The following is a 15998-nucleotide window of genomic DNA, read 5'->3' as shown; positions in this document are numbered from 1 at the left end:
ATTTTTTATCTGAAGGTGCGCCAAAGTATTTCTGGTAAGATGATCTACACTTACTGCATCCTACACGTTTGTATTTGGATCACATAATTACATACTTACACTACACAATTTTCATTTACCTCCTTCAAAACTAATTCATTTCTACAGGCATGGAAAAATGAAGTATAAACTCCAGCTTTAAAAGATGAAGAAGGAAGTACTGCGAGAGCTTAGGCTGGAACATCAATTTGAAATTGATAGAAATTTCTGGCACTAAAGTTTATTTCTTCATAACTGACTTAAATACTTAATATTAACTTCATGACCGAGAACTTTTTGTGCGTGTTTTTTTGTTTAAACAGAAAGTGATTTCACTACCAAGAGTAGCAGTAGGTTAGTGGTTTAAATACTACACTAGTAATCAAAAGGTTGCTTTTGATGCCCCACCACTGAGCAAGGACCTTAACCCTCAATTGCTTTCATCATTTCAGTCACAACTGGAGGTGGCTTGAATAAAAGTGTCTGTTAAATGCCCTAAATGTGATACAGTCAGTTCAGAAAAGAATTCAGATGAAGACAAGACAAACACTTTCAATCCTGGTAAATACTGGGCTCAAGCCAATCCATTACAGGGTCTCTGCCATTTCCAACCCACCACCCAGACACCCAGCTGGTCAATAATACTGCACAAATTTAAAATGTTCATATTTATAAGTACAAACTGTGTAAGCTAAGTGGGTATATGCACTGGAGGAACACAAGTGGTTGTATAATTGTTCATTACCTTCAGGGAATTGCAGAAACAGACAAACATCACACAGACAGAAATAAGTTGGACTAATTTAATCTGAATATAGGCAAGTTCTTAAAAAAATGAATTTAAAGTCTCAATCATCACACCTCATGATTTTCAAAGCACATACAACACAAAAGAGAATTAAAAGTCAAATGTCTTTGTCTTTATTGAGGCTTTTATGTAATGATCCATCATCTAAACATCCCAGTGGGACGTACACACCACACTGGGAGAATAAGACTTTAAGCCAGTTTATCGACGTCTGCTTGATGGAATCCCCCCTCATTTTTTTTTTTTTTCAAATAACAGTGACCTCTCATTCAGACGGAAATCCACCTCGGCTTGCCAAGCAATACTGTAAAACCACAGAGCATCCCATCTTTTAACGACACCCGATCATCTCGCAGGGAGCACCACGTCACCTAGTCTGCACGCTGAGCAAACAGTGTCAGTCAGATTCGATTGTTGTTCGTCTAGTGTTTCATGTCCAGTTGACACAATAATGTAAAAAAACAATAAGAAGAAAAGAAAAAAAAAAATGCTTCCAAAAAGAGTGCCTGATCCTTACATTCCATCTCAGATATGACGGGAAGCATGTGGTCTGAAGTTTTTGGGATGTCAGGAACTGAAGTAGTGAAATAGTAGCGCACTGATGTGCACATGCTCATCAGATCAGTGAACGACAGCCTAGTCTCTGTGATGGTGGCAAATTCCATTTTCTCCCTAGTATTCTTAAAAAAAAGAAACTGAGAGCAAACTGGAGTACATTCTCTAGGTGATCGGTTTAAGGTCATAGATTCATGCGTAAATGCTCTGGTCGCTTTGCTATCACGGGGTACACCTGCTGTGTGAACGCGCCCATGGTGGAGCCCCCTGGTTGCCTAATAGGTAGTGGAGCGGTGACTTCGGTGCTGGAAGAGATCTCCATCTGCTCGGAAGTGGACACATCCATAGCTTGCTCGGAGGGAGACTGCAAAGAGGAAGGGCCGGGCATGCTGGGACCTCGTGGCCAGCAATCGCCAGCAAATTTCACAGGGCTGGAAAAAGAGCAAGAAAAATAACTGATCAACTACTTTTAAGTAGTTAAGATAGGCAGAATATGAAGGAATATAAATAATGTTATTAAAGCAGAACATAACCCATTTTTAAAAACAAAGCTTTTGATTGTCACACATATTGAACTTTACCTCAAAGGTGTTCTTGGGCTCCCTAAAAAGCGGCGAGGTGATCGAATTTTTGGTTCAAATGAGAACTTTTCCTTAATGTTCTCTAACACTGATGGAGCTACATATGTAAAGCCCTACAAGCAAGAAAAAAAAAACAAAGTTAGAAAAAGGAAAACAATCAGTCTGTTAAATTATGTGTTTATGAAAATTCAACACAAGCTTACCAGGAAGACCTGATTGGCACTTTCACTGAGTGTGGAGTCATCAGGACTATCTACAGGTGTCTGGCTAGTGAACTTCGAATCGAATTGACTCACATCGTCAGCAGATTGCTACAGAAGCAAAAAGAAAGCTCATGGAATTTTACATTGATCCACAACACGTAGTGTGCTAGTCTGAGTAGGCAGAGCAAAGGCATGAGCAGAAGAACATGTTTACCAGAAAAGGCTTGAACGGTGGTTCTACTTTCCGGGCGAGGAGGTCTTCCCAGTTAGTGTTCCGGAAGAAGGGATGAGTCTGGAAAAATCAAAAATAATACATTTCATTAAGGTGAGACACAGTAGGCAGATTTTGGATAATGAATATCAGTGCATGACCCTGTGTGAACCCGCCTCATGCAGGTGAAAAAAAAAGTTGGCAACGACACAAGTGTCAGAGGGGTGGCAAAAAAAACCCCACCCCCCAAAAAAATCTGATATTGAAGTAGATTATTCACAAAATGTACAGACCTGCACTTCAGCTGCATCACCTGGTCCAGCTCCTAGTCGAGATGAGGCACTTCTTTTTAGCAGCTGAACACATACAAATGTAAAGTTTGTACATTTCATTTCAATAAGCTTTACAACATCCACCAGAACCCTGCATTAAAAAACCAGCATAGCGTTGGTGCCCTACCCTTTTAAGAAGATCCCTGGCTTCTTGTGTGAGGTAGGGTGGGAGGTTCAGTTTGCATTTAAGAATTTTGTCAATGGTCTTTTTCCGGTTTTCGCCAGTAAAAGGTGGCTAGAAGAGCAACACAGTATACCAGTATTTACACACATACATGGAAAGGCCAAAATCATGAAGACATCTTAAACATGTGGGAAATAAGAACAAGAATGTGCACTTACTGCCCCAGTTAACATGTCATACATCAAAGCTCCAAGACTCCACCAATCAACAGCTCGATTGTGTCCACTCCGCATCAGGATCTCTGGGGCCCTGAATAGAAACGAAATGCCTGTCAATCACAGTTTGAACTATGGTTTACAACCTGAACATTTAAGAAAAGGTTGCATCTGCGGAAATTGCAGCTGAAAGGACTTACATGTACTCAATAGTGCCACAGAAAGTGTGCGTGACGGTGCCATCGTGAATGGATTCCTTACACAGTCCAAAGTCGGTCAGTTTTACATGGCCTTGTAAAAGAATAAATAAATACACATCACTTACACCGACATACAGTGTCAGCCAGTGTTCTGAAAATGGTCCATCACACAAATAATAACTGATCAGCAAGCATCCATATTGGTGGATGGATAATAGGGGATGGCAAATAGTCCAAATGACCAATAATTGTGCGTGCAAAATAAATATAAACTAATGCAGTGGCCAGTGAGTCTACATGACTGGAGTAAGCTTCTAAAAGCCTATAAATATCAGCCTTACCTTGACTATTGAGCATGATGTTTTCAGGTTTGAGGTCTCTGTAGATGATGCCCTTCTGATGCAGGTGACCGAGGGCCATAGAAATTTCTGCCAAGTAAAAGCTGCAAGTAAAAAGCCTCCAGGATCATTCTGGTGATCTTATTTTATTTTGGCCAGTCAAGAGCTCATCTGATCTTTCTATGTATGTCTGAAAGTGAAGACCTTAGTATAATATTGCAGAATCACTGGTGATTTCTGCTTTTTTATTAATATAATATTTAGTAGACAAGGACATACAATCAATAAAAATTAAGATAAAGCTAAGACTATAAAATTCAAAGAAAAGCTTTTTCCTTACCAAGCTGTGTCTTCCATGAAAATACCTTCCCTCTCCAGCTGCATGAAAAGTTCTCCACCTGTGGGTGACCACAGACTCTCAGTTCATGTGAAAGGTTGTAAAACACAGATGTCAGATGTCAGCTGTACTGGCACCAATCAGAAGCGCCAGCCAATACCATAGTCCACTTGTCTGGACATGATAGCACAACTGTCTACTGGTTTGGTTTTTAAGTTATTCATATTACTGTTTTAATTTGCTCCAAATGAGTTATGATGATGTAAAAAAAATTACAGAGGTTGAACTGCTGCAGATCTGACACAGATGAGTATTCAGCACCACAAATGTAAGTGGCCCAAACAGGAATTTAAAATGTCACTTTCCACTTGTTTCATTGCTTTTCACGCAGTCATTTTAATTATGTGGGTTGGGAAGCACAGGTGGCACAGCAGTATAGTACGCAAGCACACCACTTTACAGTGTTCAAACTCGCAAGCCGGGCGTCCACACAAACACAACTGGACATGTTTGAGGGAGAGAAAGTCGGATGGAATCTCTTCCCGATGCAATATGCAGAGTCTCCGGAACTGGTCTGGGCACCTGCACGAGTGGTCAGGGGAGTCACATGGTGCTTAGCGTGGCTGTCTGTATCGACTCTGTGTGGGAGGGAACCCAACACCGGCGGGTGATAAGAAGCAGATGCAAACTGGACACGTGTTGAAGAGGGCGTGTGGTGAGCCAGCTCTCCTTGATCAGATCAGGGGTTGTGCAATGGAAATTACTACATTGGGAGATTGGGGTAAGGATTTACCTCCTAGCAACTCTATGACTACAGCCAAAAACACAATGTACTGACCACTTAGGTATTCAAGGATGAGATAAAGCTTGCCACCAGTCTGAAAGGCATAGATGAGATCTACAATAAAAGGATGCTTCACTTCCTCCAGGATGTTGCGCTCAGCTTTGGTGTGAGCTGTGTCCTTGGCATTGCGCACAATCATAGCCTAGAAAGTCAAAAGAGAAAAGAATCTTAAAATAACCCAAAATGCTGAATTAGAATGATAAAAGATCTGGCATTCACTCCTATGCAAACCTTTTTTAAGACTTTCATGGCAAATATTTTTCCAGACCCTGCCCCGCTCACCTTCCGAACCTGGAACACCTGTAGAAAATTCAGATCATGTTAAGCCAAAATAATCACCAGTAAAAACTGCATAATTGGAAGCAAAACAATGGATCTGAGTGTACCTTTCCATAGCCACCTTTCCCTAAAACACGCAGCAGCTCAAAGCATTCAGGACGTATGTTCTCTGTGCCCTGGTTTACATTGTCCTCTGATATCTCTATCTTTTCACAGTCGTCCATGTTACTGAAAAATAAATAAATGGACAGATTTTGGATAACCAAAAGTATATATTATGGAGTTCTGGGGTATTAGCTCCTCTCAGTGGAAACAGGTATACAGTAAGAGGTCTATAAAGACGTGGTTTGATGAGTTTGGGGTGGAGGAATTCCAGAGCCCTGACCTAAAGCTCACCAGACACTATTAAGATGATCTGGCATTGGGTTGTTTGCAAGCCTGGACTTGTTCAATCCTAAACCTTTCCTAGTCCTCCTAGTGGAGGCGGTCATAGCTGCATTATTATCTCCATAATACTGCCCATCATTTTTTTAATTCCAATGAAAATATACTTACAATTCAAAGCCACTGCGCTGATCCATGATGTCATTGATCTGAGCCTACAGGAATACAATGGTAGATATTGCAGTAAATTACACAACTGTATTCCACTATGAATGGCTAATAATGGCTTATGAATAACAAGCAAGATATCTGGATGAAAGAAAACTGGCAATGGCTATGTCTTACTACATATTTAGGCTAAACATCAGAGCAAGGTCAATGTGTGAGCAAGCTGGCTGGTGGCGTGACTATGTTGGCACAATTTTTTATGTGTTTAAATAAAACATTGCCTAATTCTATTAAGTGATGAGGTGAGTACATGAGGTTGTCAATATACTTCCACTGGAGTTCTTTCCAGCTATATAAGTAATATATGAACTAGGAGTCAGCAGCCTTTTGCTTGTGCAATTTGTTAAAAGATCCATTGTGAATATATATATATACTGTGTAAAGGTAAAAAGTTATATACACATTATTTTTTTGCCATATGCTTTCACATAACTGCCACATCCACTATTAAACACCATGTTTTATTAGATAAAAGCATAAAGACTTATGAAACACTAATATGTTTTGCATTATTTTGGGATGCTATAAGCTTGTCGGTTATTGGTTAACCGCTGACGAATGACAGGCGCTTACGCTGTAGCAGAAATTAGTAAAATTGGCATCCCTCCTTCTTTAAACATTGGTTGCTGAAGTGTATATGTTAACATTTTACAGAACACTCCAGATCGGTTTGCTATGTTGCGGAAGTCAGTCTCAATTGTCTGTAAGGCGCTACAAACTAAATATGTCACTGCAGTGCCTGTTTTGTGTGTCTGTATGGCAGATAAATAAATCTGAGCAAATAATTATTTCATAATCTAAATTTTACGATGAGAAAACAAAATGTTTTCTGCATTTCTAAATATCTGTTAATTACTCAATGCTCATCTGGACAGTTGTAGCCTAGTGGTTAAGGAACTGGACTAGTAATCGAAAGGGCGCTGGTTCAAGCCCCATCACTGATGGGTTGCCACTGTTGCACTGATGGGTTAACCCTCAGTTGCTTAGACAATATACTGTCACAGTACTGTAAGTCACTTTGATTAAAAGCATCTGCTAAATGCTGAAAATAATGTAAATGCAAGTCTTAACCTCCCTGTTTAAGATAAGTTGAATGCAGCAGTGGTTATCCACAGAGCTGCCAGCCAGGGCGTGACGTCACATTCCCAAGCATTATTTATAAGTTGTAAAACTAAAACGATTACATTGACTAAATGTACTTAAAATATCTCATTTAAACATCTTAAACATATAGAGAATTTTTGTCTAAATTGTGTACAAGAGCTTTGTCTAAATCTCTTTTAATGCAGGTTTTCATTCCAATGAACCTACTTCTATGCAGAGTCCCAAATAGACGTGCCCTTCCTACATGTGTGCACTAGGTGTGGTTTAAAATAAAGACCTTCACACACTGTGTAGTGCACTACACAAACAACCCAGAGCCAATAGGAACGCAAGCATACTCAAACGGGCCGTTACTTAGGTATCAGGTAACCGGGCAATCCCTAACATGAGACTCAAGAGCTCAGCTATAATTAGTATGTACTTCTAATTTAACTGACAACAATTGGGGTCTGCCGTTTAAGGACTGAATACATTCAAAAGCATATTTGCAGGCAGAAAATACAAAATATAACAGTTGCATTGATCCTGGTAGTAGACATTAATGCTAAGCATGCTAGCTGTACAGCTGTTCTCGCCCAAGCTGGCATTCCGTTAGCTTTTCTTTTTCCACCCATTTTCCTACGCGAAGATCCCGCCTCCTGCTCTATGATTGGCTAGCTGGTCGAACCGACACGGTTCTTGATTAGCCAATCATAACTCAGAAGGCGTGATCTATCTGAAAACAGGCGGAAAAAAGAGCACTTGCGGTTGACAAATACAGCTGAGGCCTAAGCTTCTGTCTCGCAGCATTAAGCAAAGCAGGCCTGCTTTAGCAACAAGCTAATCATCCAGCTGACAGGCGTGGAACTAACACACGTTCTCGGAATAAATTAGAATTACCTCCTCAAGCTCATCGTCGGAAACATTTTCCTCCGGCTGATCAAGGTCAATATCGAAGACGCCGGCCATTGTTTAATTTCTGCTTGTTAATCCACTTGTACAGAGAGTAGAGATTGTGCTTCCCGCCTCATGGACGCGAACGCACCGTCGCCATGACCAGTTACGATACGAGCATGCGCAGTTCTCGCCACAGAGTAAACTACGCCCCCACGTGGAAGGAATAAGAACATGCGCATTCTTTTAGTAACCAGATCATGCTACACCCATTCACTGTAGGGCCTTATGTGTGACAAGAGGGGGTTACAAGAGACCCACTAATAAAAAACCCTTTTATAAATATCAATATAATCATGTTTTTGTTTTTTTTCCACTTCCCATGTGCAGTTTAAGATTTCTTGTGCAATCACTTTTTGACTTTTTATTATTGATAATGTAAATATTGTTTTACATTGTACTGTCTATTTGTCTATTCTTTGTCCTGAGTGCCTTGCTATCCCTTCGCCGCTGTAACACTGTTAATTTCCCCACTGTGGGACTAATAAAGGATCTTATCTTATCTCTTAAAATCATGTAAGTAGATTTATAAGAGATGCTTTGTATTTTTCTTATTATACGAGGTCTTTCTTTAGTACCCAGTACACAACAGTCTAAGAACATCAGTATTTATCTTCTGTAATTTCTGAAGGCACAAGACCGGAATACACAATGGTCACCCATAACTAGCTTACACACACCGACAGTTAAGTAGTAATTTTCCTGCCGCTGTGCCACCCAGACTATGCATTTACATTTACGGCATTTAGCAGACGTCTTTATTCAAAGCGACTTACATTACAGTATACAGTCTGAGCAACTGAGGGTTAAGGGCCTTGCTCAAGGGCCCAACAGCAGCGATCTGGCAGTGGTGGGGATAGAACCAGCAACCTTTGGATTACTAGTCCAGTACCTTAACCACTAGGCTACAGCTTGCCCCTGCAAACCATTTAGCTTTAACCTTCTTATGAGGTGCTCACTGAAGAGGTGGATCTTTTTTTTCCCTTTAATGACAGTAAAGACAGCAAGACAGACCTGATGCCTGTCTTCCTTGAGCATTAATGGGTTAAGCCAAGCTGGATTTGTGATTCAGATGGTTAGTGGTACAGATCAGGGTTTAACCAGCGCCTTTAGGTGGGTGGGTTCATTTTTGGCTTTGTACGCAAGCATCATGTAGTCAGATCCAGGATGTGTGCTTATGCAGATTAAAACCAGATGTACAGCTAGATTCTAAATAAGTTGCAGGTTTGGTGGTACACATGGGTGGACCTGCCAGGAAAGAGCTGCTGTAGTCCCATCCCAAAATGACGAAAAAAAGAACAAGCAATTCAGATGCTTCCATAAAAAAGGCTGCAATTCAAAGCAACCAATTTACCCTCTCTGTGTTTTAGGCAATGATTAATCCCTGTTGCTTGTGTTGCACTCACTCTACCAGCTGTGCCACTGTGCTGGCACATATGCTGTGTGAACTTATTTCAAAACTTGGAAGCAGGAACCTATGAATTACATCATTTCCAAACTTTAAGGGCAACTGGTTTATTACTTTGTATTATGACCAATAAAGGCATTTTATTGGTTTTGCAGACTGTTTATGGATAAACATAATTCCATGGATTTGAAGGCATTTATCAACTGTTTATACCCGGGAACCACATATATACACTTTGGCATGGTGCCACTAGTTTCTTAAACTTCTTCAGCTCCAGCCTTCTACCCACCATGTGTTAATGCCTGCCTTGTGCTGCCAGTCTTCCTCACAGGGTTTTCTTTTCAGACAACCAAAACATGGTCAATCTCCATGTAAACAAAGTTACATCTGTAGAAAGGGTCACTTTTAATATTTAAATACATCATAGTTAACATTTCTTGAAACGTTAGCTTCTTTACAGTAATTCACCAGGGAAAATAAAAAAATTACAGACCCTTGAAATGGGGTTATAGACCAAAGAACCCCTGATTTGACCTTTTGTCCATCGGACACCATTAAGCATGGCATGTGTGTGGTATCTGTGAACTGCACTGTCACCGCCGTTCAATTCCCAGGTGGGGTGATCCGGGTCCTTTCTGTGTGGAGTTTGCATGTTCTCCCCGTGTCTGTGTGGGTTTCCTCCCACAGTCCAAAGACTTTCAAGTGAGGTGAATTGGAGATACTAAATTGTCCATGACTGTGTTTGACATTAAATTTGTAAACTGATGAATCTTGTGTAACGAATAACTACCGTTTCTGTCATGAATGTAACCAAAGTGTGTAAAACACGACGTTAAAATCCTAATAATTAAATATAAATATATGTGAACTACACTGCTAAGCGTATACATAAGAAACAAACTAGTATAAATAAAAACAATCTTAAAAAAAACTCTACAGCCGTTTAAAAACGGTGTTTCAGATGGTCTAGTCTTGAACCTGAGTAATTTTCTATGTTGCTTTACGAACAGGTTCTCCATTCAGACTGAGTTTGGCGTCAGTGAACGTCAGCAGCAGCAGCTAGCGTTAGCTTAGCCAACTTTGAGCTTTGTTGCTACCTGTTGCTAGCTAGTCAATATAACGGCACTAACATGTAAACAAACCAGACAGAGAATCTGTAAATGAGTCGAGCGTTTGTTTATTCACTTATATCGCTGTAACCGGGTCTGTACTGATGTATTGAACATGTCGGTGGTGACAGTGCAGTTAGGACAGTGCGGGAATCAAATCGGAACCGAACTGTTCAGCACTCTGTATGAAGACTCCGCCGCGGCTCGTGCTAAATCCTACCAGCACTGCAGCCACGAGAGCTTCTTCAGCCAGAGCTCAGATGGAGGTGCGTTCACAATACACCAAATACTCATACAGTCACAGTGTTCCGTACACTTATTTACAGATCCTCACGCTTTTGCAGTATGACGATAAAATAGCTGGAGTAAATGCCTAAAACTCTCAGGAGAATCCTAGCTTCAGTTCAAGCCTCGATTCGTTCAAATTCGACAAGTTTTATTTTAAAATAAAAGTTAATATTCGCAGGATGACCTGACGAGCGGAATACTGTTACTAGGTTTAGGAACCCAGAACATACCAGACGTGTAACTTTTCAAAGACCTCCACCTAGAGGAATATAAAACAGCAGCAGAATGTCCACATTTGAGTTATTAAATTAAAAAGATGTAAGATGTACTTAAGATGTAACTATTGAATTATTATTAACTAATAGTATTAAAAGGCAAAATGTTTTAGATTAAACTGCCAACTTAAAATTTAGATAAACAGTTTAACAGATTTGTTAAATGTGCTTTTTGTCTAATAAATTTGCATTAATTAAAAAGTTTAACTTAATTTAATTCCACTTTATAGCATCTCTATCTATCTATCTATCTATCTATCTATCTATCTATCTATCTATCTATCTATCTATCTATCTATCTATCTATTGTTTGAAAAGTCAGACTTTTGACATACTGATTTCTTTTACCTTTAGATGGCAAAAATCACAATGACAAAGTCACTATTTTAAAGTGCCCGCAGCAGATACGTTGTCCCAAACTACATACTACTGTACTAGTTGATACATTAAATGAATACTTTGGAATACTAGTGAATCAATATTGTGTTTGGGAAGAGCTTGAGACTTAACTGCCTTTCCTCATTTTGGGATGGTCACATTATTTCATTTTAGACTAATAACAATCTTCTGAGTGTCATACAACTTTAATTTTCTCTATATCATTTTATTTTGGTAGTGCACACATAGAGTATTTAATTTAAGCTGTCTGCTTTGGCTTTGAACTGTTTTCGGTTGCAAACCTGAGGAACCGTATGAGGTACCTAAACGTACACAAAGTTTAAAAATCACTGTCACTGCTGTACTAAAATTAGTCCACCATTATTATAATATCTGGACATTAAATTGTAAAAGAAATGTAATACTCTGCTGTGTTTCTGTTGTAGTGCTGGTGGCACGTTCCGTTCTCATCGACATGGAGCCTAAAGTTATTACACAAGCGATAGCAAAGGCATCAAAATCTGGAAAATGGAGATATGGGGACAAATCCCAGTTCTGTCAAAAGCAAGGATCTGGAAACAACTGGGCAAATGGGTAAGAGCAGTAAATGTCTTTACATAGTTCTTCTGAGGCTACTTAGTTATTTGATCATTTTCTTTTGACACCTCTTTAGAGCCACACAATTGAAAGTATATGATTTCTATTTATATTTAATTTAATTGTATACACCTGCATTTCTGTAGTTACTGCGTTCATGGCCCTCGGCACAAGGACGCCGTTGAGGATCTTTTGCGGCGGGAAGTGGAACGCTGTGATCGCCTGGCAGGAATCTTCACCATGATGAGTGTGGCAGGAGGTACAGGTTCTGGAGTTGGCACCTATGTCACACAGTGTTTACGGGACATGTATCCTCACTCGTTTATTCTTAACCACCTCACGTGGCCCTATGGAACAGGAGAGGTAAAAAGAGATATTGATTTTTTTAGAACTATGCACACTTGTAATATGAAAGTTGTTTTGATACGAAAGTATTTGTATCTTTGCTCTGCAGGTGATCCTACAGAACTACAACTCTGTTCTCACTCTGTCACGCCTATACTCATTATCTGATGCCCTCATAGTACACGAGAATGACACAGTCCATAAAATCTGCAGCCAGCTGATGAACATCAAGCATATCTCCATCGCTGATGTCAATAAGGTGATCGCCCATCAACTGGGCAGCGTTCTGCAGCCTGCATATACTACAGACTCGCCTGCTTACTACAGCAGAAATCCTATAGGTAAAAAACATCATACACACTATATGGCACATGTATGTTGACATTTGTTCTGATTACGGAGTTCAAGTGTTTTAGCCACACCCATTACCAACAAGTGTATCAAATCTAGACACTAGAACCGCCTCCACTGTTCATGGAAAGCTCCCCTGAGTTTGAAGTCCTGTCTCAGTTAAGGTTAGGGCTCTGTGCAAGCCACTGGAGTTCCTCCACTCCTAACTCATCAAACCATGTTTTTATTCACCACCTTCTTAGTTGGAAGCATATCATTTATTTTAAATCATTGTTCTTATACACCTGTTGGTAATGGGTGTGGCTGAAACCTGAACTCAAAAACGACATACTTAAGACTATAGTGTATTTTACAATTCTCAGATATTGCGAAAAGTGTAAAATATGATGCAATTTAAGTCACTTCATGTAAGTTTAAATTTCCTGTGACTCATCTTTTTGTTAGGTGAACTGCTGAACTCTGTTGTGTGTCATCCCGAATACAAACTGCTCAGCCTGTTAAACATTCCTCAGATGTCTCAAACGTCTCTCGCCTACAGTGCCTACACCTGGCCCGGATTGCTCAAGCACTTGAGACAAATGCTCATTGCTAATGCCAGGATGGAGGAAGGTGGGCGAGTTCAATTTACCCGTGCATTAGTTCAGAAACATTTAGTAAACATGACCAAGTGATAAATGACATCTAGTGTACACTGGGATTGGTTTTCTTTTGTGGTTTTCCAAGATTCAACGTTCACTATGAGTAAGTGTTTTTCTTCTAGGTATTGACTGGAAAGTGCGTGTGCCAATGAATCAACCCGAAGGCGCGAGAACCAAGCAAATAACTTTTAACAAATCGCTTTCTAATCTACTAATACTGCGTGGGAAGGATATTTTATCTGCTGATACAGGAAAGTAGATTTTCTGCCCTTTTTATTGATCCAGTAGAAGTGAAAAGTTTACATACACATGTAACATGTTATTTGCTGAGTCAATAATTTATGTAGAACAATGTAGATTATTAAGTTTAGGACGTAGAAAGTTATGTAATCTTGTTTAATATTATAGCATGACTCTCTAATAGCTTGATTGTACCCACTTAAAAAGTAAACCAGACATGGACTTTGACCAGGAGTGTTCAGACTTTTGTTTGTTGTTTTAGAGTAATTCTTAAAAGGAATGCCTAGGTTGGATGGGATTCAGACTTTCATTACATGATCATTTTGCTCAACAGGTGCTTTTAAGGAGCCTGGAATCTACGTGCCATGGGTTCCAACAGATGGCACATTTAGCATGTGGCACTCTCCTGTGCCATTCAACAGCTATGAGAAGTTGGCAACTTTAGTTAGCAACAGCCAGTCACTGCTAAACCCTATGGACAATATTGTTAAGAAGGCTTGGAACATGTTTACATCAAGGTAAAGCTCAGAATTCTATTAATCATTACATCTCATGCTGTAAATAATTTTGCTTTGGAAACCGGTTAATAAGTCTATTGTTTTTTCTCTCAACAGAGCCTATATTCATCAGTATACTAAATTTGGAATTTCAGAAGAAGATTTTCTTGACAGTTTCACCATGCTGGAACAGCTTATCTCCAGCTACACACATCTTTGATGCTACCTCATCTCCAGAAATTGCACATTGTTCAGAACGATTCAAGTCCTGAACTGAAAACTTGAGTTGTAAATGAGTTAACCTCATGGATGGACAATAGTGAATAAATGGATGATGTTGGGACCAAATGTATCACAATGCAGAGACTCACTCAGTACCACTATTAAACTAAGCTAAAGTGATGTTTTAGCTTGAAGACCAATGACACCAGGTTCTAATTTAATTTAAGCTTTGTATGCTGGTAGGGCCCAAATTTGTATCCCAGATTCATTTTGGAATGTTAAATTCTATTAACCCAATTGAAAATGTATTTTGGACTGTAGGTAAAATGCAAGTAAAAACAAAAGCAGTTAATTTTAAGCTGTGTTTACAGGTATTTAATTACAAACAGCACAAACATATTTAATGGTCTGAGCAAGGTTGGGTGGTTTACCACTTGGTAAAAAAACTGCAAAAACAGGCCAGTTTCAGAAAACAGTTTCAGAAAATTTGTCAATGCACGATAGAAACAGATTTAGGAATTTTGCTATCTACAGTCCATAAAATGATTAAAAGATTTAGAAAATCTAAAGAAATCTTTGTGTGTAAGATCTGACAACCCATCAATTTGAATAACTTGGTGCTAAGGCTTGTGTGTGAGATCTGTATTCTACTGGGCTATGTCTAAAAAAAAAAAACTTGAGTAAATAGAAGGGCTGTTTATTTTTCTCTGGTGTGTTTTGTAGGTTGGATAATGTATTTTTTAAATAAACTGCTTTACAAAAAGTGTTTTTTTTTTTTTTTAATTCCTTCTGTGTAATACGAGTTTGGAAAATTTTCCACACTGCTGTAATTGTTACTGGTTTAAAAATGATTTTTTTGTAGGATATTTAAGTCCCGTTTTCTCGATTTCCCAATTTCTGATTGTTGGTGTCCACAAACATTTGGTCATGTAGAGTGTATTAAAAAAAAAAAAGACAAAACCAAACAAGCTTTTGTATTTCAGTTTATTTATTACTGGTACCTGTTTATTCATCTTACATAATCAGCCATGCTTGATCGTTCTGGTCAGGGTAACAATGGGTCCAGAGCACATCTAAAAACCAGACAAGGTTGTAATACCTGGACATGATGCCAGTCCATCAAAGGGAACTCCACACTCACCTGTTCACACCTTGGGTCAATTTGCCAGTCACTTTGTAAGGAAACTAGCATATTCAAAGAAAGCCAACAATAACAGTAAACGTGAGGTATCAAGTGCAGAACCTGTTGAACCACTGCGCTGCCCAAAATCCCACCAGGGCTCAAGAATTTATGTTTTCACTACAAGGGAAAATGCAAAATAATGACCATTTATACAATGACAATCTGAACTAAAATAAGATTAGAGGTGATTTGGATGCTTTTGTTGGATTTTGAGGGGTGTGTGATACCTTATGCTGCCAAAATTGAGCATATAAAAGAAAGAAACTTGTCATGTTCCAGCATGACTGTGCCTTTGGACAAACGGATCTTTATAATGCGATGGTTTGGTGAGCTTTGGATATATTGGCAGCCAGGCGTTCTCATCCAGCAACAGACATTTTTGACTGAATATGCAAAGACGCCTGTAGACACTCCACTATCTAGTGAAAAAGCATTCCCAGATAAATGGAGGCTGTTGTAGCTCCATATTAATGTGTATGGTTTTGAAAAGGCATGTCCAGCAAGCCAATGTTTAGGTGTCTACATAATGTTGTATAGTGTACATCCAATCCAATACTCAATACCCAATACACCATTTCTTTTGTTGAACTTCCTTTCAAAGTCAAGCCAGTGATGCCTTGGGAACCCAGACTGTTGAGGCATAGCAGCATAAAATTCATTGTAATACTCTGACCTCTAAAAAGCATGATCAGTCAGCGTGAACAAAAACAATGCCATGCAAAACTGGAACATCGTTTACTTGAAGGTGATCAACCCAAAATTTCAGTCAGCCT

At 39.3% G+C, this 15998-nt stretch overlaps 2 protein-coding genes across 2 annotated transcripts; one reads left to right on the top strand and one right to left on the bottom strand.

The window, feature by feature from the left end:
• Positions 1 to 807: 807 nt before the first annotated feature.
• On the bottom strand, positions 808 to 7800 carry rps6kb1b (ribosomal protein S6 kinase b, polypeptide 1b). The gene is made up of 15 exons (XM_063016705.1): positions 7641 to 7800; positions 5601 to 5644; positions 5153 to 5273; positions 4998 to 5066; positions 4761 to 4908; positions 3926 to 3983; positions 3589 to 3689; positions 3248 to 3338; positions 3051 to 3141; positions 2836 to 2943; positions 2670 to 2732; positions 2380 to 2457; positions 2166 to 2273; positions 1963 to 2075; positions 808 to 1812 (listed from the first exon to the last, which is right to left on the bottom strand). The coding sequence occupies exons 1-15, from the start codon at positions 7707 to 7709 to the stop codon at positions 1566 to 1568; spliced, it is 1509 nt and encodes a 502-aa protein (XP_062872775.1). The 5' UTR covers positions 7710 to 7800; the 3' UTR covers positions 808 to 1565.
• A 2312-nt stretch (positions 7801 to 10112) lies between these two features.
• On the top strand, positions 10113 to 14997 carry tubd1 (tubulin, delta 1). Its single transcript, XM_063016434.1, has 8 exons — positions 10113 to 10477; positions 11599 to 11746; positions 11896 to 12112; positions 12204 to 12435; positions 12890 to 13054; positions 13206 to 13335; positions 13659 to 13841; positions 13938 to 14997. The coding sequence occupies exons 1-8, from the start codon at positions 10327 to 10329 to the stop codon at positions 14038 to 14040; spliced, it is 1329 nt and encodes a 442-aa protein (XP_062872504.1). The 5' UTR covers positions 10113 to 10326; the 3' UTR covers positions 14041 to 14997.
• The last annotated feature ends 1001 nt before the right edge of the window (positions 14998 to 15998 follow it).

The sequence above is a fragment of the Trichomycterus rosablanca genome, chromosome 20 (genome assembly GCF_030014385.1).
Source record: "Trichomycterus rosablanca isolate fTriRos1 chromosome 20, fTriRos1.hap1, whole genome shotgun sequence".
NCBI classification, from domain to species: Eukaryota; Metazoa; Chordata; class Actinopteri; order Siluriformes; family Trichomycteridae; genus Trichomycterus; species Trichomycterus rosablanca.
This window is presented reverse-complemented; position numbering and strand designations above follow the sequence as displayed.